General features: G+C 38.1%; 2 protein-coding genes across 10 annotated transcripts; one reads left to right on the top strand and one right to left on the bottom strand.

Annotated features, from left to right (window-relative positions):
* Positions 1-1,069: 1,069 nt before the first annotated feature.
* On the bottom strand, positions 1,070-12,156 carry LOC114355026 (glucose dehydrogenase [FAD, quinone]-like). Of its 6 annotated transcripts, none has more exons than XM_028307679.1 (5): positions 11,778-11,843; positions 11,430-11,603; positions 10,209-10,342; positions 8,626-9,963; positions 1,070-1,252 (listed from the first exon to the last, which is right to left on the bottom strand). In XM_028307679.1, exons 2-5 carry the CDS (start codon positions 11,542-11,544, stop codon positions 1,094-1,096), a joined length of 1,746 nt encoding a protein of 581 aa, XP_028163480.1. In that variant the 5' UTR covers positions 11,545-11,603; positions 11,778-11,843; the 3' UTR covers positions 1,070-1,093. The 6 variants fall into 6 exon arrangements, 3 of the variants coding, with proteins under 3 accessions (XP_028163480.1, XP_028163479.1, XP_028163478.1); XM_028307678.1 differs by having other exon boundaries at positions 1,070-1,282; positions 8,656-9,963; XR_003656080.1 differs by lacking the exons at positions 1,070-1,252; positions 11,778-11,843 and adding exons at positions 6,371-6,671; positions 11,969-12,156 and having other exon boundaries at positions 8,187-9,963.
* A 553-nt stretch (positions 12,157-12,709) lies between these two features.
* LOC114355025 (glucose dehydrogenase [FAD, quinone]-like) lies at positions 12,710-22,045 on the top strand. Of its 4 annotated transcripts, none has more exons than XM_028307676.1 (4): positions 12,710-12,723; positions 19,578-19,715; positions 20,208-20,344; positions 20,454-22,045. In XM_028307676.1, the coding sequence occupies exons 2-4, from the start codon at positions 19,604-19,606 to the stop codon at positions 21,960-21,962; spliced, it is 1,758 nt and encodes a 585-aa protein (XP_028163477.1). In that variant the 5' UTR covers positions 12,710-12,723; positions 19,578-19,603; the 3' UTR covers positions 21,963-22,045. The 4 variants fall into 4 exon arrangements, with proteins under 4 accessions (XP_028163477.1, XP_028163475.1, XP_028163474.1 ...); XM_028307674.1 differs by lacking the exon at positions 12,710-12,723 and adding an exon at positions 18,471-18,648; XM_028307673.1 differs by lacking the exon at positions 12,710-12,723 and adding an exon at positions 18,471-18,690.
* Positions 22,046-23,473: the final 1,428 nt, after the last annotated feature.

Raw genomic sequence — 23,473 nt, 5'->3', positions numbered from 1 at the left:
TGAATTATAAGTGGAGTAACTAACACGACTTTCTTTTATATACAACGTGTCCCAAAATTCAAGGATAAGCCGGCGCCGCAGGGTGGACATAGTCATGACTGCTTTAGGAAAAATAAGAAAAAAAAAATATCTCAATTATTTTTTAAGTTACACAATAAATTATGAAATTCGTCGAAAATTGACACCCCTTATGATATTTTACATTACCACGACTACAATTTTTCAAATACTTCAGTTTTTTTGTTTGTATCGGCACCTTAAGTAGTGCTGCTGTCCACCCCAATTCTTAAAACCCTCAGAAACCTTGCAGTTTTTACACAAAAGTTAATCAAAATATGATATTTCCTTAAAATTTTGAACGATTTTTTCTCCGCATTGACTCGTCGTTTTGTAAAAAAACAGTATTAACACTAGTGAGGCAAGTTTTTTATAAAGTTGACGCAACTATCCAAGATTCCGAAATGGTATAATACACCCTTTAGACCCTTGATGATTTTTTCATGTAAGGAATTAAAATCAAAATTCTAATATTAAAAATCGCATCTTAAGCAAAATGTTTAAATTACTTGATTGCCTAAGGTGGGAATCGAACCCACGACTTTTCCTAGGTTTGGAGAACCGTCGCACGGCAAGCAAAAGGTCGTGGGTTTGTGTCCTACCTTGGGCAATTCGATTATTTAAGGCAATTAAAATTTTTAAATAAAATACCTCATGAATGGTTAATTTTTGTCGCGTCATAATATGCCACATTAATTACAGATGACCTGTGCTTTATATCCAAGGAATTATATTAATATAACAAGGATGTTCACTCATTAGTTACAGATCACCCTATATTAATTGCACATTTTACTGTTTATCAAATTTTGACCCTAAAGATGCAGCGGTAAGATGTTCTTTTCATCTAATGAGAAAGTACCTATCACACTAATAATGGCGATAAGTAAATGAGAAAACTCCATAGAATAATTATTTTAATTTATTAATTGGTTTTTGATATGGAAATAGCAACAAGTAATTAAAACATAAAAAGCGAAAACTCAAGGTTTTCGTTTTTTAGTTAGTCATACTTTACAGCCAGTGATTTCCGGTTTCATTTTGTAATATTATTGTCCTCCTTGATCATGTCGGCTGCTTTTTCGGCGGTCATGATGGTGGGCGCGTTGGTGTTGCCGCTGGTGATGGTGGGCATGACGCTGGCGTCCACCACGCGCAGCCTCTCCACGCCGCGCACGCGCAGCCGGCTGTCCACCACGGAGCCCATGGCGCACGTGCCCACTTGGTGGTGCAGCGAGGTCACCAGACACCGAGCGTAACAGCGCCAGTAAGTTTTGCTGCCAAAAGGGTGGTTGGAAAATTTTTCCAATACTAATAACTCAGCATCTACACTCTTGAAGTACGTTGTGTGAATAACCCGGGAATAATTCTCTAAATAACTTATTACATCTTCTAAATCACTTTCATCAGAATATGGCTCTGTGTAAATAAGTGGATGTTGTTCAGGATCAGTGCTTTTCAAAAGTATTTGTCCCCTAGATTTGGGACGAAGAGGCACCAATACAGTTATCATAACTTCTCTATTTTTGCTTTTATCGAAAAAATTCTGACAAATATCAACTGAAAAGGCGCATCCATTACTTAAACTTTCTGAATCGCCAATAGTTATTATGGCTTGATAATCTGGGTATGACTGATTTTTGCCCAATGCCACAAAACCATTTAAAGCTACATTAGGATATTCATAAGGATTAATGGGCCTGGGTTCAGGCGCTGGTCCAGTTAAGACAAATAACGTTACAGTTTTGTGATCTTGTAAGTATTTACCCACTGGAAGATTAGAAACGATGTTTATTCCAAAACCTTGTAGGTGCTCTTTTGGGCCAATTCCTGAAAGCATTAGTAGTTGAGGACTGTTGATTGCTCCACTTGACAATATTATTTCTTTTGAAGCTTTTAGTGTCATTGTTACTCCTTCATCATTTTTCACATTCACACTAACAGCGACTTGGTTTTCGAAATTGATTTTTGTTGCCAAATGGTGTTTAAGGACATAAACATTACGTCGATTTTTTATTGGTGACAAAAAAGCATTCGCTGTACTTTGACGTATACCATCAGCTACGGTGTATTGCGGCTCTGCAAATCCTAATGTGTAATTACCATTGGTATCAAATACAGTACTGAACCCAAGTTCTTGTAGAGCATCCAAGTATTTCTTTGTTTTGCTAAAATTATTTATTTTTGTTACACCCATATACCCTTTAGAACCATGAAACATGCCGGTGGGAGATTTTAAAACAGCATCAGTTTCCATTCTCTCACTTTTGATGAAGTAAGGCAAAATGTTGTCGTAACTCCAGCTGTCGTCATTCGCGATGTGAGCCCATGTGTCGTAATCATGCGGGTCTCCACGTGTGTATTTCAGTAAGTTAAGACTGCTCGAGCCACCTAACATTTTCCCCATTGGTAAGTTGATTCTGCTGTTAAGATGGCACTTATATTGGGGGCACTGAGGAGTCGTATAGTTCCAGTCATTCTGAGTTCTAGCTACATATTTGTACAGAGCCGGGAGCTGAAATGTAGGTTAGTTTCAAATTGATTAACGATACATTAACATCAACAATAAATACAACAAGTCTGTTAACGCATACTCGTATTTTGTCAAATCAAATGTCCTCACTAGTGAGCGTGTTAAAAATACATATATGAGAATTTTAGTTCCTGAAAGTTTCCGCTAGGGGCGCTGTACAATCCGTCATATTATTTTAATGTAATTTATTTACGCGCTCACTAGTGAGGACGTTTGATGTAAACTCACACTAAGCCCTCTGAGGTCTTTCAACTTAATGAGGGTTTTCGCGATTGAAAAATCCGCCAGATGGCAATACGTAGACGCGAGGTCCAAATGCTGCGTGATTTTGTCATATTATATTCTGTCAATGTCATGTCAAAAATAACCAATCATGCAGCATTTGGACCTCGCGTCTACGTATTGCCACCTGGCGGACTTTTCAATCGTGAAAACCCTCATTGAGATAATTTGAATTTTGTAGTAATTTTATTCATTCATTCAGAAAGTTGGAATAGAATAGAATTTATTTATTGCTTTTTCTGTGGACATACGTTGGACTCTAGAGGTGGGTCCCCACCGGCCTCCACCAGCAGCACCGTCACCCTCGGGTCCTCGCTGAGCCTGTTGGCCAGCACGCAGCCCGCCGAGCCCGCGCCCACCACGATGAAGTCGAACATAGCCCCATCTGGTGGTTGGTATTCATTTTGGATAAAAAATACATTTTTATATACTTATTTGTCAGCAGATCCTCTACAATAAAGTATCATGATGTGGACGAGAAACTATCTTTTAAAGCACACATTGACTCAATTGCCAGAAGAGTCCGCAAACTTACCTATATCCTTAAGAATCTGAGAACTGCAGCTGATATAAACCTTTTGAAAGCTGATTATGCTGCAATTGGTCAATCCATAATATCCTACTACATTATTTATATCCTACTACATAGGGCGGCGCGACGTCTAATAACATGATTTCACTAGAGAGAGCACAATGATCAGTACTTAAAGACTTAGGAAACTAATAAGATACTCTCACTTTTTAAAGAAAGTCCTCACAGTCCGTGGTCTATTTGTTCTTAGGGTAATGATGCACAATGCATCTAACTGTCATTAAATCAATGATTGATGATGATGACTATGGAATAATGCTCAGAAAATGTGTTGCATTGTCTGCAAAATACTATCTTTTCGCCGTTGGCGATGTGACGTCACTCGAAGGGAAGCGTCTATAACTATAACAAACTACATTTAAAATATTTTTTGTTTATTATTATTGATAAAAATTGTATATTTGCGTAAAATAAGACACATTAATTGCGTTTATCATTAACTAATTGCGTTTAATCGCGGTTGGGGGAGGGGACGCGCAATCCACGGACCGGCAAACTTAGCGCGAACGGGTAGTACATGAGCCTATTGACTTGGACTATTGCAATTTGACTTGGGCTATTTATAGCCAATAACCCTCCTTCTGGCGCAGTCGGGTAAAAAACTAGGTTTGTAGGTACTTAAAAGCTTACCTTTAATATTTGCTTGTTCGGGATATCGATAGGCGGTCAGATTGAGGACTGATAAAATCCTCAACGCATTTTTTATGTTGGCGGCTTGTGTAAGGGCGTTAACTACGAACATTTTGTGTCACTCACGTAGTCACATCTACCGGTACACTGATTAGAATTACAATAATTGTTTACTCAAGAAGATTTTAGACAGTAAGGTATTTAACATGCGAGAAACCTTCAAACAATTATGTATACAGGGTGATTTTTAATGAGTCAACATCCTTGTGAGGCATTATAGTACAGGATATTTGCAACCAATTTAGCTATGTATAAAAAGACCAAAAGTCAACTATTTCTGAGATATTTTGATTTTAATTTTGTATGGAAAAAAAGTCACCTGTATACAATGCAAACACCTAATTATTATTAAATTTCAAAGTTTAGACATACGTAATTTTTTTTCAGCTTATAATTTCCTTATAAAAAAAAATGGCGATAAGTGGTGATGGTAGTAGTTGTGGTAGTAGTATAACTTTTTTGGGTGAATATCCCAAGCACGTTTTTTTCGCGGCGGAGCTGAGAATCGATGGGAGAACTCCACTACTAATTCTTAATCTCTTGTAGCAGCTTAAGCATTTACCAAAACGGTTCTGCTATCCTCGTTATTTAACATAGTATAATTTGATCCTCGCAAATACATACTATTGATTTATTACACATAATCGCCTCTATAATACACTTTGTATTAGAGTGAGGACTTGGATAGCTATTTAAAAATCGATACTAAGCAGAATCTTAAAAACAGATGAGAACAGTCCTGAAACAGCTAAAATTTCCGTAGCCTCGTAGGTTGCAATCTATTCTGCCACTCGAGCTGAAAATTCGTGGGGTTTTGGAGCTGGATTGGCACTGGTCGTGACTTAGACTTCATCAGTCGACATCTTTCGAGCTTCTTTTATTCGGCATTCTTCTTTGTGCGAAACTTGGCTAGCCTGGACCAATATTTTAGACTACGAGACGACTAGAGTCAGAAAGTTTTGGATTTGTTCTCTATGGAGGGTTTTTGCCGTTATCACCATGCTTTGCAGGCTGGTTGGTAGTTGCAGTATAGTAGTATAATACCTGGAAAGATGCTGCAGCCTGCAGTAGTGGCCTCTTACGACACACATGGCATGGGCCTGAATATTGTTACCAATTTGTAAACATCATTACTGGATAATAATACTTAATTGATTACAAATAAATAAGTAATTTGAGACAATCGTCCATTATATTCCTGATTTCACTGTATAAATAAATTTCGGTGGATTGGTTCTTAATCCCGGTGGCTCAAATACAATTTCGGTGGCTCTTGATAATTTCAAATTTACATAACTCGAAAAGTATTAAGAATATTTTGATCTCTACCTTAACATTGAATAATACAAGTCATTTACTACTATTTCTGCCACAAAAAAGTTTTGAAAAGTGGAAATGAAAATTCTCCACCGGAATTAGGCAAAAAACGAGTTTGTTGATATTCACCCTTTTCTGGAGCAATATATCGGAAAATATTTTCAAATCTCACTCAATGTAATTCACAAACATTACTATGAGGTCTTACAGTGCGTGTGGACCCACAGGGTCCCAAAAACCTATTCATAGACAATAGGTACCTACTTGAGTGGCGGAGTGACTCATATACTTACTTATATATATCATATAATTAAAATCCAGCTCTATTTCGATATACGCTATACGTTCGACTTATGCAAGCATCGTTTGTGAATACATCATCATCTTCATCATCATCAACAGACCTTTACAGTCCACTTCTGGACTATGAGCCTCCTCCACTATAGTTGAGGGTTCTGCCATAATCTCCACGCTTGGCAGGCGGTTTGGAGATCGCAGTTTAAAAGATTGATGTTTTTCATAGAGCGCTTGTGAATACGGGTGTCAGTATCTCACAAAATAGCTACTAGAAGTATTCCTAAAAAANATATTATGTGATGTAACTAAAAATTTATGGTTTTCGTAATTTTTCCTTTATCTATGCTATAAGAAGTTGCTTCGTACCAAATTTCAAGATTCTGAGTTTACGGGAAGCACCCTGTAGGTTTTGATTCCCTTGCAAGTGTCGAAAATTTGCGGCATAAACGGCTGTATCTTTTGATTGCGTTGGCTTAGAAGTTTGATTTTTTTACAGCTTCAAGGGACAGTAGACCTGAGTAATTGATATAATTTTCAGCTTCATACCTCCACGCGTTCCTGAGAAAAAGGGTCTTGACAGACGGACGGACGGACAACAAAGTGATCCTATAAGGGTTCCGTTTTTTCCTTTTGAGGTACGGAACCCTAAAAAGAAACTTTTCATTCCAAAATTGTGAACTATTAATAAAAAAAAGAAGTAAGTAATATCCATGTATGTTAATAATAAAATATTTTAAAAATAAAATTAACAATTTTTGTAAATAAAACAAAAAATTAATATTCTTAAATTCAAAAAATTGGAGCATCCTATAAAGTTGAGCGCACGCGCACGTGCCTGTGTCGGATGGCTAATTGGCGACACGGGACTTAGTTTTACACGGTTTACGCTAACGTCGAGTCTTAAGGTTAGACCAGACCAACGCGTGCAGCCGGCGTGCACGATGACGATGGCGATGGCGACCAGACAGCGTGTATGAATTTGTAGCGATGTGTTCACATCAACGCGTCCTGTCATTGGTCGCGGCGATCTATGCAGCGTCTGCACGCAGCGATCAGCGATCATCGCGACATTTGTCACTGTGACGTTTCTGTTTTTTAAAATCGATGTAATAAATGGTAAGTAGGATCTGTTAAAAAGTTTTCCTACACAATTAAAAATGAATTATTCATAACATACCACTAGTCTGACCTACTTGAATATTAAAAAAGGTTTTAGAATAAAGTATCAATATCAGAATTTATTTTTATGTAATAAACAAATTATTCTAGTTTTCTCGAGAACCTGCTTCTTCAACTTCATAAATAAAATTGGGATATTATCTGCAGAACAAAATAATTGAGAATGTACATGTCTGCAGCTTTCTCAAAGGCCCTAGAGCAATTCTAAGTATGCCATAAATAAAAACCTAATTAAAGTCATCAAACGTCTCAGTCATTAAATTTAGTGCCACTAGAAACACCTAGTTGATCAAAACTGATGTCTTTTTGTATTTTTGGGTTATTATTAAAGACAAAAAAGATATTTGGACTATTATGTACCTACTCTGTGGTTTGGGTGCATAATGTAATTTCATTTGCCTTAAAAAAAGTAAATGTCAAGATGACTGTTGCACCAAAAATGAAAATGAAAATTGATTTTGATAGATTTGTGTTGAGTTCTGTGTAGTTTTGTGCGATTTAACGATAAGAACGACAATGGTAAAAGGTAATGGGGGCAAATTTTTTCCCTCAAGGAAAAAGATGAATTGGTTATAATCTTTCTTGCCCACAAGGATACTGTACGAGCACGTCAGCATCGACCGCGACCTACAACATGCTAGCCGACTGGCCCATGAACCCTGAACGAACGTGCACCGTAGGCACTCTACACCGACGGCACATTGGATTGGACACATTGAATTGTGTACATTATGTATATAGCAATAGCATAACAGTAATAAACCAGATATCAACCGTCCGCGTTGTGTTTCATTTCCCCCACTAAGGCCAAGAAAGCCTTAGTGCAGTCCTCCTTCCTATCAAACCTTTCTTTAAATCTAATTAAAAGGAATTGTTAGGGCTCTAGGGACTACAAACGAAGCCAGAAATATAGCTTGGTTATGAGTAACCAATACCTACTACCTATACCGCATGTAATCCTGTCTCATTCTTTAATATATGGCCGCCTGAATAAACTTGAGTGAAAAAGTGTTTCCACTGTCTCAATTGCATCAAAAGCTCCAAACAAATCATTTAATTCAGTTTCCATTTTGCCGATTAAGCGTGATTGACAATATGCGTGACAGTTGTGGTGACAGTGACAACCTGCACGCGCAGTGATCGCCATCGCGGTCGCGGCAGTGTGAAACAACTTTTGCACGCGCAGTGGTCGCCATCGCCATCGCCATCGCTGCACGCGTTGGTTTGTCCGAACCTTTACGTCATAGCGGTACACGCTTGCTCAATAACCGCGAAATCCGCGAATAGACCAAAGGTATAATATACGCCTATATTTTTTTGTTGTTCACTGTTTAGATTTGTGGATGCTCGAATTTTTTTGTTTACAGAACAAAAGTGAAGTGTCTGGACTATAGGATTTAACACACACGAAAAATTTAATATCAGAAAATAATTAAAATAACAAACAATTTTAACTTTGATAGTTATCTCTAATTTATACTTTATATCCATGCGATTTATGTTTCTTATGGTCTCGTTTTCGAATAATAATATTATTATCTTCCTTGATCATGTCAGCGGCTTTCTCGGCGATCATGATGGTGGGCGCGTTGGTGTTGCCGCTGGTGATGGTGGGCATGACGCTGGCGTCCACCACGCGCAGCCTCTCCACGCCGCGCACGCGCAGCCGGCTGTCCACCACGGAGCCCATGGCGCACGTGCCCACTTGGTGGTAAAATGTGGTAACTAAGCACTTAGCGTAACACCGCCAGTAAGCTTTGCTGCCAGCAGGGTAGCTCGAACATTTTTCCAACTCTAATAACTCTGCATCTACACTCTTGAAGTACGTTGTGTTAATAATTCGGGAAAAATCCTCTAAATAACTTACTACACTTTCAAGATCACTTTCATCTGAATATGGCTCTGTGTAGATTAAAGGATATTCTTCAGGATCTGTGCTATTTAATAGCAGTTGACCCCTGGATTTCGGTTGCACAGGAGTTAACGCAGTTATCATTACTTCTCTGTTTTGGCTTCTGTCATATAAATTTTGACAGATATCATCATCAAATGCAATTATAAGGACACAAAATGTAAGTATGATGTCTGGACCTCCTGTTATAATTACTGTTTGATAATCTGGGTAGGACTGGTTTGTTTTCAATGTAACGAATCCGACTATATCCTTGGTAGGAAATTTATGAGGATTAATAGGCGCGGGAATGGGTGCTGGTCCTGTTGTATGATACAAAGTAACTAGCTTGTGATCTTGTAAATTTTCTCCTACAGGAAGATCGGAAACAACGTTTATTCCTAAATCTTCCAGATGATTTTTAGGACCTATACCTGACAGCATTAATAATTGTGGGCTGTTGATCGCTCCACCCGACAAAATTATTTCTTTACTTGCTTTCACTGTTATTGTCTGACCATTTTCGTTGTTGACATTCACGCTTACAGCCGTCTGGTTTTCGAAATTGATCTTTGTTGCTAAATGGTTTTTGAGGACGTAAAGATTTGGTCGATTTTTTATTGGTGATAAAAAAGCATTTGCCGTGCTTTGGCGAATACCATCAGCTATTGTTAATTGTGTCTGCATGAATCCTAACGTATTATTTCCATTCGTATCGAGAACAGTATTGTACCCAAGTTCCTGAATAGCATCTAAATACTTTTTTGCTTCGATGTTATATGGTTGACTTACACCTAAGTATCCGTTGGCTCCATGAAAAATACCGGTTGGGGAATTCAGAATGGCAGTAGTTTCCATTCTCTCGCTTTTGATGAAGTATGGTAAAATGTTGTTGTAACTCCAGCTTTGATCATTTGTAATATTTGCCCATGTGTCATAATCATGTGGGTCGCCTCGCACGTAATACATGATGTTAAGACTGCTAGATCCACCTAGCATCCTTCCTCGTGTCAACTCATTCACGTCGTTAACGTGACATTTATAATCAGTGCATGTTGTATTAGTAGAAGTAGTGTAGTTCCAGTCGTTTTGAGAGTTCAAGTTGTAAGCCACCAATGCCGGTAGCTGAAAAAAATGAAATTTTACTTGACCAAGTGATGCAACGTATAAAATATTAGAAACGAAATTGATGACATGGAAAAATAACACGTAATTATACACATTGTAATTAACTGTATTACAATGTGATTATTTAGCGTACGATAGCGTATCACGCACCTGAAACATGAAGGTCAAATTGTAAACCTTCATAAACTCACTTCACTGGTGTGTACGATAGCTCCATTTCTTACGCCTATGAAGTCACTTACGTTGGACTCTAGAGGCGGGTCCCCGCCGGCCTCGACCAGCAGCACCGTCACCCTCGGGTCCTCGCTGAGCCTGTTGGCCAGCACGCAGCCCGCCGAGCCCGCGCCCAGCACTATGTAGTCGAACGACGCGCCATCTGGTGGAAATTAAATTTTAATAGATGTTATTTCCATGTTAATCGATTGGTAGCGGCCAGCGTCCAGCGCTTCCCTGCTACCTTTATGATCAACATGGAAAGGATTGGGGGAGGCCTATGTTCAGTAGTGGACGTCCTATGGCTGAAATGATGATGATCAGATGTTATTTTGTAGAGTCTGATTTTGACTTCTGCTTCACGTGATGGGATGGGATGTAATGGACTAGGCACAGCATCTAAAATAAAATGATCATTGTATATTTCTTGGACAAACAGTTTAAAGAAAGATTCTTGGAGATTTTTATGGTTTACATTTTATTGGATCAATCTATTATGTACATCGGATTTTAAACAAAACACAGTCATCTACATTAATTAGTTAGTTTGATAACATGTTATAGGTATCACTTAAAGAATATAATTATTTTTACGATTTGCAATTAAGTCTTAAGCATACTTACTGTACTACGAATGGATAAATTATACGAAATAGTTTTAGGAAATGTAGTGAAGCTACGATCAAATACATACGTTAAGCTGTTATAATATTCATTGGATTTCTATAAGGGCGAATTAGTACCTTTTTCCTTTGATGCAGATTTCGGCACGCGTGCGGATTTAATCCTCATGCGGACTGCCCGTATTTCATTATGCTGCGGGCACATAATACGAAATTTTCGTCCTGCTTGCAACTAGCAGCGTGATATTACACGCACGCGGACCAGATCCGCATGCGTGCTGAAATCCGCATTACAGGAAAAAGGCTCTTATTCGTTCGTTCGTTCGTTTCAGCCGAAAGACGTCCACTGCTGGACAAAGGCCTCCCCCAAGGATTTCCACAAAGAACGGTCCTGCGCCGCTCGCATCCAGGCACCTCCCGTGACCTTCACCAGATCGTCGGTTCACCTAGTGGGAGGCCTGCCCACGCTACATCTTCCGGCTTGTGGTCGCCACTCAAGAACTTTCTTGCCCCAGCGGCCATCAGCTCTACGAGCTACAAGTATGTGCCCCACCCACTGCCACTTGATTTTAGCGATTCTGCGGGATATGCAGTATAATACTGGAGTAATATTTTTTGTTCACTTACCTCTTACGTTTGCTTGTTCTGGGTACCGGAAGGCCGTTAAATGAAGCAGAGATATCACTCTGAAAGCATTTTGTGCTGTAGCCCAACTCGACAACGTACTAGTTACTACATCCATGGCTTCTGTTAGACTGATGTATTCAGTTCCATTTGCCTTGCAATTTTATTCAAGAACGGCTGTGAAATAAGTAATTAATTCAAATGATGGACGTTATATAACTTATTTAAAGAATAGTGCCAAATAACAAATAATTAAACGGTATTATCTTAAGTGCTTTAAGTGCGTGATAAAATTTACAATGCTAATAATAACACCAATGCTGTTTTTCGCGGGTGTGATAAATTGTTAACCTTCCGCTTGTATCCACGGCTGCAAACTGCATTAAAATCCGTTGTTAATATTATTATAGCGTCCAGACAGCGCAGCGCAGTATTTATACTATTAATGTATACCCAGATAACATAATTAGATAATACTAGGTAAACATAATTAAAAAAACTCATTATAAATTCTTGATAAGATATTTTGGTAACTTACTTACCTATTTAACAACCAGTTAGACTCCCCGCATACTATACTGACTTTAGGCTCGGCGCAAATGAGCCACCGACCACAGCCACCGGTGGCCAGCGACGGCGACTTAACACACTTTTTAATATATTTTGTATAGACGCGCCGCGCACGTGTATCCGGTGGCGTCTACGTGCACTACTTGCCACACAAAACGCCGACTGACCCGCCACTGTCGCACTGTTCCACCCCCCGCTAGAGGGGGGGGGGGGGGAGGTATTAGGTAAAATAAGTAGCTACCTAATCCAAATATTTTAAAACACCTAATCCAAATAACTATTCCGAATATTTATCCTCCATCTTCAGACTGCGCAGCAACGAGCGGGTTATAAATGTGGTGGCTTCCAGACACTGGTGGCTGGCGCCCGCTTCTGACACTCAAATGTGGCGGTAGCGCGCGACAGCCACCGGTGGCTGTGGTCGGTGGCCCATTTGCGCCGAGCCATAGTCGGCCGATAGTTGGGCCCGATACTTTGTATAAAGAATCGGCCGGTAATTTACGCTCTTTCATATGTCCATACTGATTAACAGCCCGACTGAACTATCGGCCGAAAAAAAGTCTGTCTCGGTGCGTCTAGGTTAATACTAATTATGTTACCAAGCCATTATGTTAAATAGCTTTGACGTAAGTAGAAAGTTAATTGTTAATTCGTTTGTTTTTTGTTAAAGCGACAATTTTTTTATGATCGCATTTCTTCTTTAGCGGCCCAACCTGGCTTCGCACGGGTAAGTTATCTAATAAAAATAATATAAATTGAAAAGAAAATTTAATATGCCTATGTTCTTTGGAAACAAATAAGGCTTCTGATGGTGAAATAATTTTTCAAATCTAACTCATGGACCGTAGTTTCTCCGCCTATTCAATTCAAAAATATGTATAAACCTTTCCGCAGTATAATTACCTCTTTTTAAGACAAATTTTGCCTAGTTTGGGACTAGATATCCAAGGATATTTGTTTTTAATATAATATAAGATAGTAGCGCAAAATAGGATCAAATGGCCGAATTTCTAATCTCAAAATGACTCTACCTATTATATCCAACATGGTTCGCTAAACCTATTCCAACACCCTGTATAGTTCAACGTGAAGAAGTATATTAGATATCAGACATTTATTTTTTTCAAAATAGTACTGGCGCATTTCTTGGCCAACGAATCAGATTGGCCATTCAGCGCGGAAATGAAGCCAGCATTCTAGGCACCACGTCGCGTTGTATGAACAGCGATTTAGGACATAGTTTTTACTAGCGGCCGCCCGCGACTTCGTACGCGTGGATCCCGTTTTACCCCGTTAGGGGAGGAGTTTCGTAAAATCCTTTCTCAGCGGATGCCTACGTCATAACATCTACCTGCATGCCAAATTTCAGCCCGATCCGTCCAGTGGTTTGGGCTGTGCGTTAATAGATCACTATGTCAGTCAGTCAGTCAGTCACCTTTGAGTTATACGTATTAAAATTTAGATTTTCATTTTTTCCTAATACATTTTAAGCAGATACAGCTATTATAATAGCACCTAGGCATGCAATAAAGATGTCACAGTGTGATTCACGTGTCATATAATGTGACTGATTAAGAGAATTTGTTTACATGAACCAAACATTTCCTATGTTTTTGCCAAATTTTGCATTTAATCTTCTTTAAGTAATGCATGTCACTGGTCTAGTTATTTGATGGGACTTATTGTTAGCAGGGATGTTATGGATATCCGTAACCGAAACCGAAAGTTTCGAATATCCGAAATAAAAATATATCCGTAACCGTAACCGAAAAAGTTTCGGATAGTTTCGGATGTAGGCAGTTTATAATTGTTTTTTAAATTGTTTACTGTATAAAGGCATAATAGCCTGATTTACCTTTATAATGCCATCTAGTATCAATTTTTTTTCTCGCTTTTTATTCGATGTAAAGTGTGTGGCAATGAATGAACCGTGTTGGACAACTATTGCAATTATTGGCATTATAAAGCACAGATATCCGTAACCGTAACCAAAACCGGTATAATATTATTCCTAAATCCGTAACCGTATCCATAACCGAAACTACATATCCATACCATCCCTAATTGTTAGTATACTCAACTGTACAATAGCCTATACAATTTCGATGCAAAATAACACCTATGTACAACTAATTAAGAGGTGATTAGTTTGACGTGCTGGCTGTCGTCTGTTTCTGGTGGAACAACCTTTAAACTATTTTGCGCTAGCATTTGCTCGCGGCTTCACTTGCGTGAAATTCAATTTGTCATAGACCGTTACAAAATATAGCATGTAATGTGTGTGAAGTTTTGCGTGAAAGAGTCACAGCCATCCTTTTCGCGTTTATAATAGTAGGACAGAAAAGTCTTGAGGCATAGCGTTTAACTTCTAAAATTATTCATGGTAAAACACTTCTGTTTCTCGGAGGCTCAAGTACCCTCAAGGGTCCTCGGCCGCGGGGCCTCGCAAAACATCGCGTCACGCCTTTTAGAGTGGACTTGGAGGACTTCGTAACTTTTAACCAGCACATTTTGGTATTTCCTTATAATAAATACCCGATTTGCTACAAGATGTTTGAGGACATTTTTGTTAATTTTAAATGATTTATCAACTGCATAATTATTGCAGTCATTTTTGTACCACTGACTGTTTTTATTTCTTCGGCAATTTCACTATTATTAGTCAAATCAAACGCAAATCATAGTTAATCCTCAAAGTCAGTGAGACCCAAAGTATACTTCGAAGTTACCACCACTGGGGGTCAATAGCTTTGAGAGGTCTATGCAAAGTGAAAATTAAATTGAGGGTCTTTGGAATCGAATGAGGAACCGCCTAAAGTATTTTGAAATTAAATCAAAGGTAAATTATAAAAAAAATACATTGAATTACCCCTTCCCCTCAGCTCAGGAGCTTAACAATCTTGCACCTTTAACCGAAAAACGCAAGCAAGTAGTCTATGCAACCGTAGTTCTGTCACGCTTTATCACAGAATAGACAACAATAGTACAAGACAGGTGTAATTCAGTTGCTTCTTTCTTACGTAGAACACGTTATTATCGTGACTTGGTCATAATACAATAATTACCAGCGTATAATCAACCTATACAATATTAGTACTATTGTTAATGTTCAGTATAAATCACTACAGTTTATTTTATTACCTTTGAAACAAAGAACGCGTCCATTTTGCTGGCGCAATGAATATAGCTAACAAACGAGGGTGTGTTTTTCAATCAGAACGAAGTGCTAATATTTGAAGTAGCTCAATAAAATGTTTGTGGCCGGCGTACACACTTTTTAATTTAAATAACCAAACTCCAACGCGGTATACAATGGAATTTGAAACAACTGTGCGTCAGCAGGGAGGCACGTATAATGCAGAGTAGGAAATAATGTAGGTTTAAAAAACAATAATTATAGATCGCGCAACGAGAGTTGAGGCCATCAACACAAGCTAAGATTTGTATCTAAAACGCTGTATGCGCTGACGTCTTGCTTGCGTAGTCGGAGAGACAAGTAGGTACTTTCTGTCTCATTTTCAGTCTTGAGCGCGGTAACTAGTGTCTTCAATATTTAAACTTGAATGTGTGGTAATGTGTTGTATTCAAATAATACATTCAGTGTGAGTACATGTTTGCCTCAACTTTCTCTGAGCGACCTATACTTACAATAGTCGCCTCAGCAGCTGTGCACATAGATCTTTTTGTTAATACAACATTGTTTGAACTACATGCATGGTTACACATTGAAACGACATTAAATTAGGTAGTTGTAGTACCAAAAAACAATATTAAATTGTCTTATAATATTTTAAACTATTATGTTGCATTTTTACTATAAAATTATCACTTCACGGGATATTACTTATTTACCGTTAAAAAGATTTTGTTGCAATAAATCCCGTGAAGTGATAATTAAATTGTCATACTTTTAGTTATGAAATGTCATTGCCTTCAAGACTGTATTGTATTAGGCTCGGTTTCCACCAAAGCGGAGAAGAGAGGAGATGGAATAATCAGATTTCATTACCACATCACCTCTCCGCCCAGCTTTACGATAATCTGATTGGTTATTGAAATACAATCTCCTCTTCTTTCTGTCTTAATCTAGCCTTAACATACGCCCTAAGCGCGCACACAGGAAGGCGAGGAAAGTTCCACACAACCAGCCGGGGAGAGTCTCACATAACCAGGTGGGGAGAGTCCCACATAACCCACTGGCCACTGGCCATCCCCATCGACCAGTGAGTATGCGCAAAGCATTTCCCGACGTTGATGCATGCATCAAACAAGGCTGTATGTTTCTTTAATAAAGATAAAAAATAATAAAAATTAAAAATATAGCGTGCTTCCAGGAAGCTACGTTTCAGGCATCACAGAACTTTGATAGGACTATACCGCTACTTCACCTACCTATAGGGATAAATTCCTCTCTATAGACCAAAAAAGGAGCTGGAAGTAACTGAATGAACAAAGCTGAAGGTCATACTTTGTGACGCTCCTTTGAGAGACTTTCGTCCAGCAATGGACCGAAAGAATGATAGAACCATCCAGGTGACACATGTAGAACATGACTGTTTTTAACCAAGAGTATTACCTACCCAGCTAATTAATATTCAATGTCATCGACATGTAACTGGATTAAAAGTAAAGTTGGTAAGTACCAGCGGTTCCCAACCTATTTAGGTCCACAGACCCTGAGGGCTCTGCAGACGAATATTTGACACAATTTGACGTACGTTTTATCCTTTTGTACCCTTTGCACCACCGGCCTGCACCACTGGTGGTGCAAGGGTATTTTAAAATCCATCTTGCACCACCAACAAATAGTTCTGTACTACCGTCGACTGTAAAACTAGTAGTAGACTGTAAGTATGTTATAAATTAATCAAAACCTACCTAAAAGTTTTAATTTATTTATTGCAGTGCAATAAACGCATTGAAACTTCAAGGGGAATTCTTGGCGGGAAATTGAAGCGTCATGTTCAGCAGTTTTGTTTTTTTATATTTGTGTTTAGCCTAATAACATGTGTGAGGCGTGGCTGTATGCATGGAAGCGTTTAGGAGTTGTTTACCTTTTATCATCACCTCATCATCATGAAATGATGACTACAAGTCACAAATACTTGAACGACTTAAGAATAAAATGATATGAAAAACTTAACACGTGCCTATAAACATTTCACTTCAGACCCACGATACCCCAGGCCTACGAATACATACAACGAATAATTAGTACCAGGGCAACACAACCATAAAGGAGCTATTTTACGATACATGATTATTTCTCGGGACAACCAAGAAGAATTTGATATAGCTCCTTTATGATTATGTTGCCCTGGTACTTTAATACATAATTTTTAGTAACTCTTGAAAATATTTAATAGTCCTTGTTACTCAGAAAATTATTTGGATTTTAATAGTGAAATATATGTTGTTAAATAATCTGTCCAGTAGTTTCGGAGCCTATTCAGTACAAACAAACAATCAAATATTTCCTCTTTATAATATTAATATTATATAAATTATAATCTATATATAATATAAAAATGAAACCCGTTTTCCGTTGTCACGACATAACATGAAAACGGCTTGACCGATTTGGCTGATTTTTTTTTGTAGTTTTCTAATACTCTGTACAAGGTTTTTACGGAAAAAAATATAAGGAAAATCTCTCAGAAAGATTGAAAAATATACATTTAATTTTGCATATTTTAAAAAACGCGCGTAACGAATGTCAACGTCATTCAATTTAATTTATTAGATAGATGAAGGGGGTAAAACGGGATCCACGCGTACGAAGTCGCGGGCGGCCGCTATTATAGATAATCGTTTTACAGTAGTGCGGCACTATTGGTGGTGTAAAGGGGATTAAAAAATACCCTTTGCACCACCAGTGGTGCAGGCCGGTGGCGCAAAGGGTACAAAAGGCTTTTTATGAACTTCCACAGCACAAAAGGCTTTTTATGAACTTCCATATTACTTCGTATGAAATTACAAGAAGATGTTGGCAACCCCACTAACTTTTTCATTCAAAATAAGTAAAAATCGAAAATTACAGTTGCTTAAAAAATAAAGACTTGAAGAAGTAGAGTAGAGTTATTTAAGAAAAGTTGTACTTTAGAATAAGTTTATGACAAACGCCAGACCTAGTTACTATAGCAAGTGGTTCGACAAATCTAAATATACAGGTGACTTGACTGACTGACTGACATAGTGATCTATGAACGCACAGCCCAAACCACTGGACGGATCGGGCTGAAATTTGGCATGCAGGTAGATGTTATGACGTAGACATCCGTTAAGAAAGGATTTTACGAAACTCCACCCCTAAGGGGGTAAAACGGGATCCACGCGTACGAAGTCGCGGGCGGCCGCTAGTAATTTTATAAAATATACATCTGGCTGTATTGATCTGGGTGTCATAATTAGTAGTACAATCTTTGTAAAAACTCATGGCGCTATTTACAAATTCGCGGGATATTTTAAAATTAAAATAATTAGGGTTTCGGTCTCAGAAGTTTGAGAGCCACTGGGTAGGTATTTTCCTTTGTTTTAAAAAACATGTTTTAAAATATATTAAATTTTCCGAACATATTGTGCCAATAAAACGTGTGAAAACACTGAATGTATTTAGAGTGTGATTGTGAGTGCGTGAACAAAGTGGTGCGAGGCAAGTTTATTTTGTTTGCGAGAATTATCAGTACATTATTAAGTAGGTGTTTATTATTTATATTAAATATACCATTCACTGATGTAGTATAATTTAATTAATATTGTCTGTAAATGGATTTGATAGGTAGATATGTTACAGGGAATGTATGAAATCCGTCATTGTATACAATTCGTAGGAATTGTGTATAATTCCTAAAATCACCCGGAAATGTGTGATGTAAATTATATTAGACATATTTCCTAGGAAATTTACACATTTCCTAAACAGCAATCGGATATGTAATAAGATTTCAATGAATACGCGTGGACACGCGGTGCGAGGGGAGGGTATTGCATCATCCGATTACGCAGGGTCTCTATCGAATCGCCAAATTTTTTGTACGCCTAATTGTCTATGGCACACAAATTTTAAGCCAATTTTTTTTCAAATTTTGGGCAAATATTTTTTTCTCGGCCAAAGTATAAATAGTGCGAAAACAACTGTCAGGCTAAACAATAATAATTGTGAGTTAAAAATACCTATCGAATCGACCAATGTAGTTTGGCTAAATGAAATTTTAGGCGTACCGAGGGGCACCCGATCACGCGACCGCGCTAGTGACGCTTAGTTTTATACATTTCCTAATGCAATATTGGAATTCTATAAAATTCCTAGGAAAAGGATACATAGGATGTGTGCGTATTAAAAAATCTCTGAAGCAATATTTTATACATTTCCTAGGAATAGTATACAATTCCTAGAATTCATACATTTCCTGTAACAGATACATAACACAGCAATGCAACGACTTCATTATAAATATGATAATAATGTCTTATTGTTCTCATGATTTATAATTAATAATGATATCTTTTATTCACAGCTAATTAAAACTGATCATAAAGAAGTCAGATAGGCAATCATACTAATACAAATATTTTATTTAGGCAAACACACCGTTTACGCATACATCATGGATGCAGTTTCGGCAGTAGCGAGCATAGTGACTATCCAAAAGGCTTTTTTTGTGCTGGCAGCTCTACACCTGACGGCGTATTGGTTTCCTAAGGACGAGAGTGGAACTGGTAAGTTTTTATTTATTTTTTTAGGGAAATAAATAGATTTTCACAAAAACTAGGTAACTGAGTACCGGAAAACGAAGCGTGGGACGTCCACTCACAAGGTGGACCGACGACATCGTAAAGGTAGCAGGAAGGCGCTGGACGCAGGCCGCTACCAACCGGGCAGCATAGAAAGCATTGGGGGAGGCCTATGTTCAGCAGTGGACGTCCTATGGCTGAGATGATGAGGCAACTGAAAAATCTACATTAGAACTATCTATCTTAAATTGACTATACATAATTATCCTACTTAATATTATCCTACTTATTAATATTTTAAATGCGAAAATTTGGATGTTTGGATGTCTGGATGTCTGGATGTTTGTTACTGTTTCACGCAAAAACTACTGAACGGATTTTGATGAAACTTTGCAGTATTATTATTTATAACCCAGAATAACATAAAGGCTATAATTTATGACGATCTGTGACAAACGAATTTTTTGATTTTTTCAGAAAAGGAGTATCGCTATGATTTTATTGTAGTGGGCGCAGGATCAGCGGGGTGTGTAGTCGCGAATAGACTCACAGAATCAGGGAAATTCAGCGTGTTGCTGATTGAAGCTGGCCCTGATCCTCCCATGGAATCTATGGTTATTACACAATTCTTATTTTATCCTAAAATCACTCTTTAAAAACTGCCTTTTCATAAAAAGCTTTTTTTGTTTCAATGCCATAAATGTTTCATCTAATTTGTTGCAGCTCCCAGGCACCATACTATTTTTAAAAAATTCCCACGTTGACTGGAATTATACTTCAACCAATTCATCTTCTTGGGGAAAAACCCACAGATCTAATAGCACGCATATGATTAGAGGCAAAATGCTTGGTGGAACAAGCGCCGTCAACTTCATGGCCTACGTCAGAGGAAATCCACACGATTTTGATACTTGGGCTCAAATATCAAATGATCCGTCTTGGCGATATAAAAATATTCTCCGATATTTTAAGAAAAGTGAAAAATTGAATGACCCTGAGATACAACAGTCGCGGTACAGAAACGCTCACAGCACTGACGGTTACTTGAAAGTGGCGAGACAATTACACCCAGAACTTGACTCTTATTTACAAGCTTTCAAAGAAACAGGCCACAATGTTGTTTTAGATACGAGCACTGGTGATTTAGGCTACACTCAACCACTATTTAACATAGCCGATGGCTATAGGCAAAGTTCTGCCGTAGCGTTCTTATCCCCAATTAAAAATCGTCCAAACCTCCACGTATGGAAAGAAGCTCTAGTCACTAAAATTATTTTTGATAAAAAAAAGAACGCTGTCGGTGTGGAGGTACTAACGAAAGAAAATAAAACAGTTAAAGTGCAATCAAACAAAGAAGTCATTGTTTCTGCAGGTGCTATTAATTCTCCTCAGCTTCTGATGCTGTCTGGTATTGGTCCAAAAAGACATTTATCGGACATTGGAATCACAACCATATCAAATCTTCCTGTGGGTAAAAATTTCCATGACCACACACCAGTTACGCTTTTTATCAAAATGGGAAACTTGAAAGATGATCAAAAGCCTCAAAATCCGCACGAATTTCCTCTACCTTTGATTATTGGGTATGTTGCATTGAATAAATCACAGACTTACCCAGACTATCAGAGCTTAAATCTTTTATTGAAGAATCCAACTGCAGTTTTGCAATTCTGCTCATTCACTTTCAACTTTAAATATGATATTTGCGACGCTCTTTACAACAAATGCAAAAATAGTCAGACTCTGGTGTCAATACATAATTTAGTTCATCCAAAATCGAGAGGTGAACTGCTACTCCGAAGTAATAATCCGAAAGACTATCCGTTGATCGATATAGGATACTATTCAAATAAGGCAGATGTGGATACCGAGGCGGCAAGTATTGAAGATTTTTTGAAGGTTCTTAACTCAACTTATTTTAAGGAAGCTGGGGCGGAGTTTGTCGATATAGACTTGCCTGAATGCATTGGTTTGGACCGTGGAAGTAAATCGTTCTGGAGATGCTACAGCCAAGCGATGTTGACATCAACTTACCACTATGCTGGGACGTGCTCTATGGGGTCGGTGGTGGACTCTAGGCTTCGCGTGAAAGGAGTCAGACGCCTACGAGTAGCTGATGCCAGTATCATGCCTACAACAGTCAGTGGAAATACAAACGCCCCGACGATCATGATTGGAGAAAAAGCTGCTGATATGATCATTCAGGACAATAGCAAATGGTCATGTATTTGAGGTTATTGACTGACGGATGAGAGAGATCGTTAATGTTTTTCTCAAAGAACAGACTTGACATAGTAATAGTCAATAAACGATTTAATTATTTAAATACATATATGTTTTTTTTTCTTTAACTATAAAAAGTATGAAATGTTCGCATTTCGCAACTATCATCGATTCTAATTCAGTGTTTGCTAATCAGCTGATGCTAAGAACAGGTAGTGGAAGAAACTATAAAATAAAAAATAAAACCGACTCTAAAAAACCAACATTAAAAAGTAGAAAAATAATTAATAATTTCCTACTTATTTATTAGGACGAATTATTAATATTTATGTAGGTATACCATGATTGATACTTCTGGAGTCGGTGCCAAGATTATGAAACATGTAAAGTTTGCCTGCACCGGCTGTATCTCCAGGTCACCTAGATACATTCCATAGCAGCTGTAATAGACATTTAGGTACATACATTTACCAATTTTGGTGATAAATAGGCATTTTGTATTAGTTTTTGTATAACGCCTGAACAAAAACAAAGGGTAATATTTTGGTGTTATACATTTCGAGTATAAAAAATATATAATTTAACTAATCGTTAATTTTATCTGGCAACACCGTACGTAAAGCTTCACAATGCCTCGCTTCCCACACGGGCACGGGTGCCAACGAAGTTAACGACATATTTGACAGTGAAACCATAATTTATAAAGTTAAGCAGCTACCAACAATTTAACAGTTCGAAAACTGACATTACGTACACCCTCGCATCAGCGTAATTTAATCGTAATCAATCTTGGTTTTGGATCCCAATTTTGCGTCTTTTCATTAACAAATAATTAGGTTAGAGACACACTTATTGTAGGTACCAACTTAACACATTGATGGACAGTAACGTTCACGGGGGTTCAGGTAGTAAAGGATGATACGACAGAATGCCAACAGACATCATAGTTTTTATTCGTTTTACATTGAAACAAAATATCCTTGGACATTTTACACTGCGCTTCTAGTCCCAAACTAAGCAAAGCTTGTATTAAGGGTACTAGACAACGGATATAAACATACTTAAATACTTTTTTTTGTAAATACAATAAAATATTATACATAGAAAACACCCAGTCCAATACAAACAAATATGTTCATGCACACAAATGTTTGTACTGTGCGGGAATCGAACCCGCTACCTCCGGAATAGTAGTCCTTTTCGAACCACTACAGTGTAGTGGTTCGAAACGGACTACTATTCCTGTAGTGACTACACCAAACGGCCGACAAACCACTACACCAAACTGCTCCCAAAGGCAATGTATGTGAATAAGTAGTGTCATTTGGGAAGTAACTCTTAAATTGTACTGTCCAACAAAGTGTTAAGCTTCAACCACACCAACGCGTGCAGATTGCCATCGCCTGCGCGATCATAGACCAATGACAGGTCGCGCGACCCTTGACAGTCCGGGCGACCTGTCATTGGCCTATGATCGCGCCGTGATCGCGCCGGCGACGGCGATCTGCATGCGTTGGTGT

This window comes from Ostrinia furnacalis, unplaced genomic scaffold, assembly GCF_004193835.3.
Source record: "Ostrinia furnacalis isolate ACB-3 unplaced genomic scaffold, ASM419383v2 OfSCF2311, whole genome shotgun sequence".
In the NCBI taxonomy this organism is placed as follows: domain Eukaryota; kingdom Metazoa; phylum Arthropoda; class Insecta; order Lepidoptera; family Crambidae; genus Ostrinia; species Ostrinia furnacalis.
The sequence above is the reverse complement of the archived record's forward strand: the minus strand, read 5'-3'. Positions and strand labels throughout refer to the sequence as shown.

Excerpts from the sequence above, each read along its gene's own strand:
- LOC114355026 (XM_028307677.1), bottom strand. The coding sequence starts at position 11,544 with ATGGATGTAGTAACTAGTACGTTGTCGAGTTGGGCTACAGCACAAAAT. Across the intron at positions 10,343-11,429 it reads AGAACAAGCAAACGTAAGAG|ATGGCGCGTCGTTCGACTAC; the intron begins GTAAGTGAACAA and ends AATTTCCACCAG. Across the intron at positions 9,964-10,208 it reads ACCCGCCTCTAGAGTCCAAC|CTACCGGCATTGGTGGCTTA; the intron begins GTAAGTGACTTC and ends CATTTTTTTCAG.
- LOC114355025 (XM_028307673.1), top strand. The coding sequence starts at position 18,603 with ATGTATTTAGAGTGTGATTGTGAGTGCGTGAACAAAGTGGTGCGAGGC. Across the intron at positions 18,691-19,577 it reads AATTATCAGTACATTATTAA|GCAAACACACCGTTTACGCA; the intron begins GTAGGTGTTTAT and ends TATTTTATTTAG. Across the intron at positions 20,345-20,453 it reads ATCCTCCCATGGAATCTATG|CTCCCAGGCACCATACTATT; the intron begins GTTATTACACAA and ends AATTTGTTGCAG.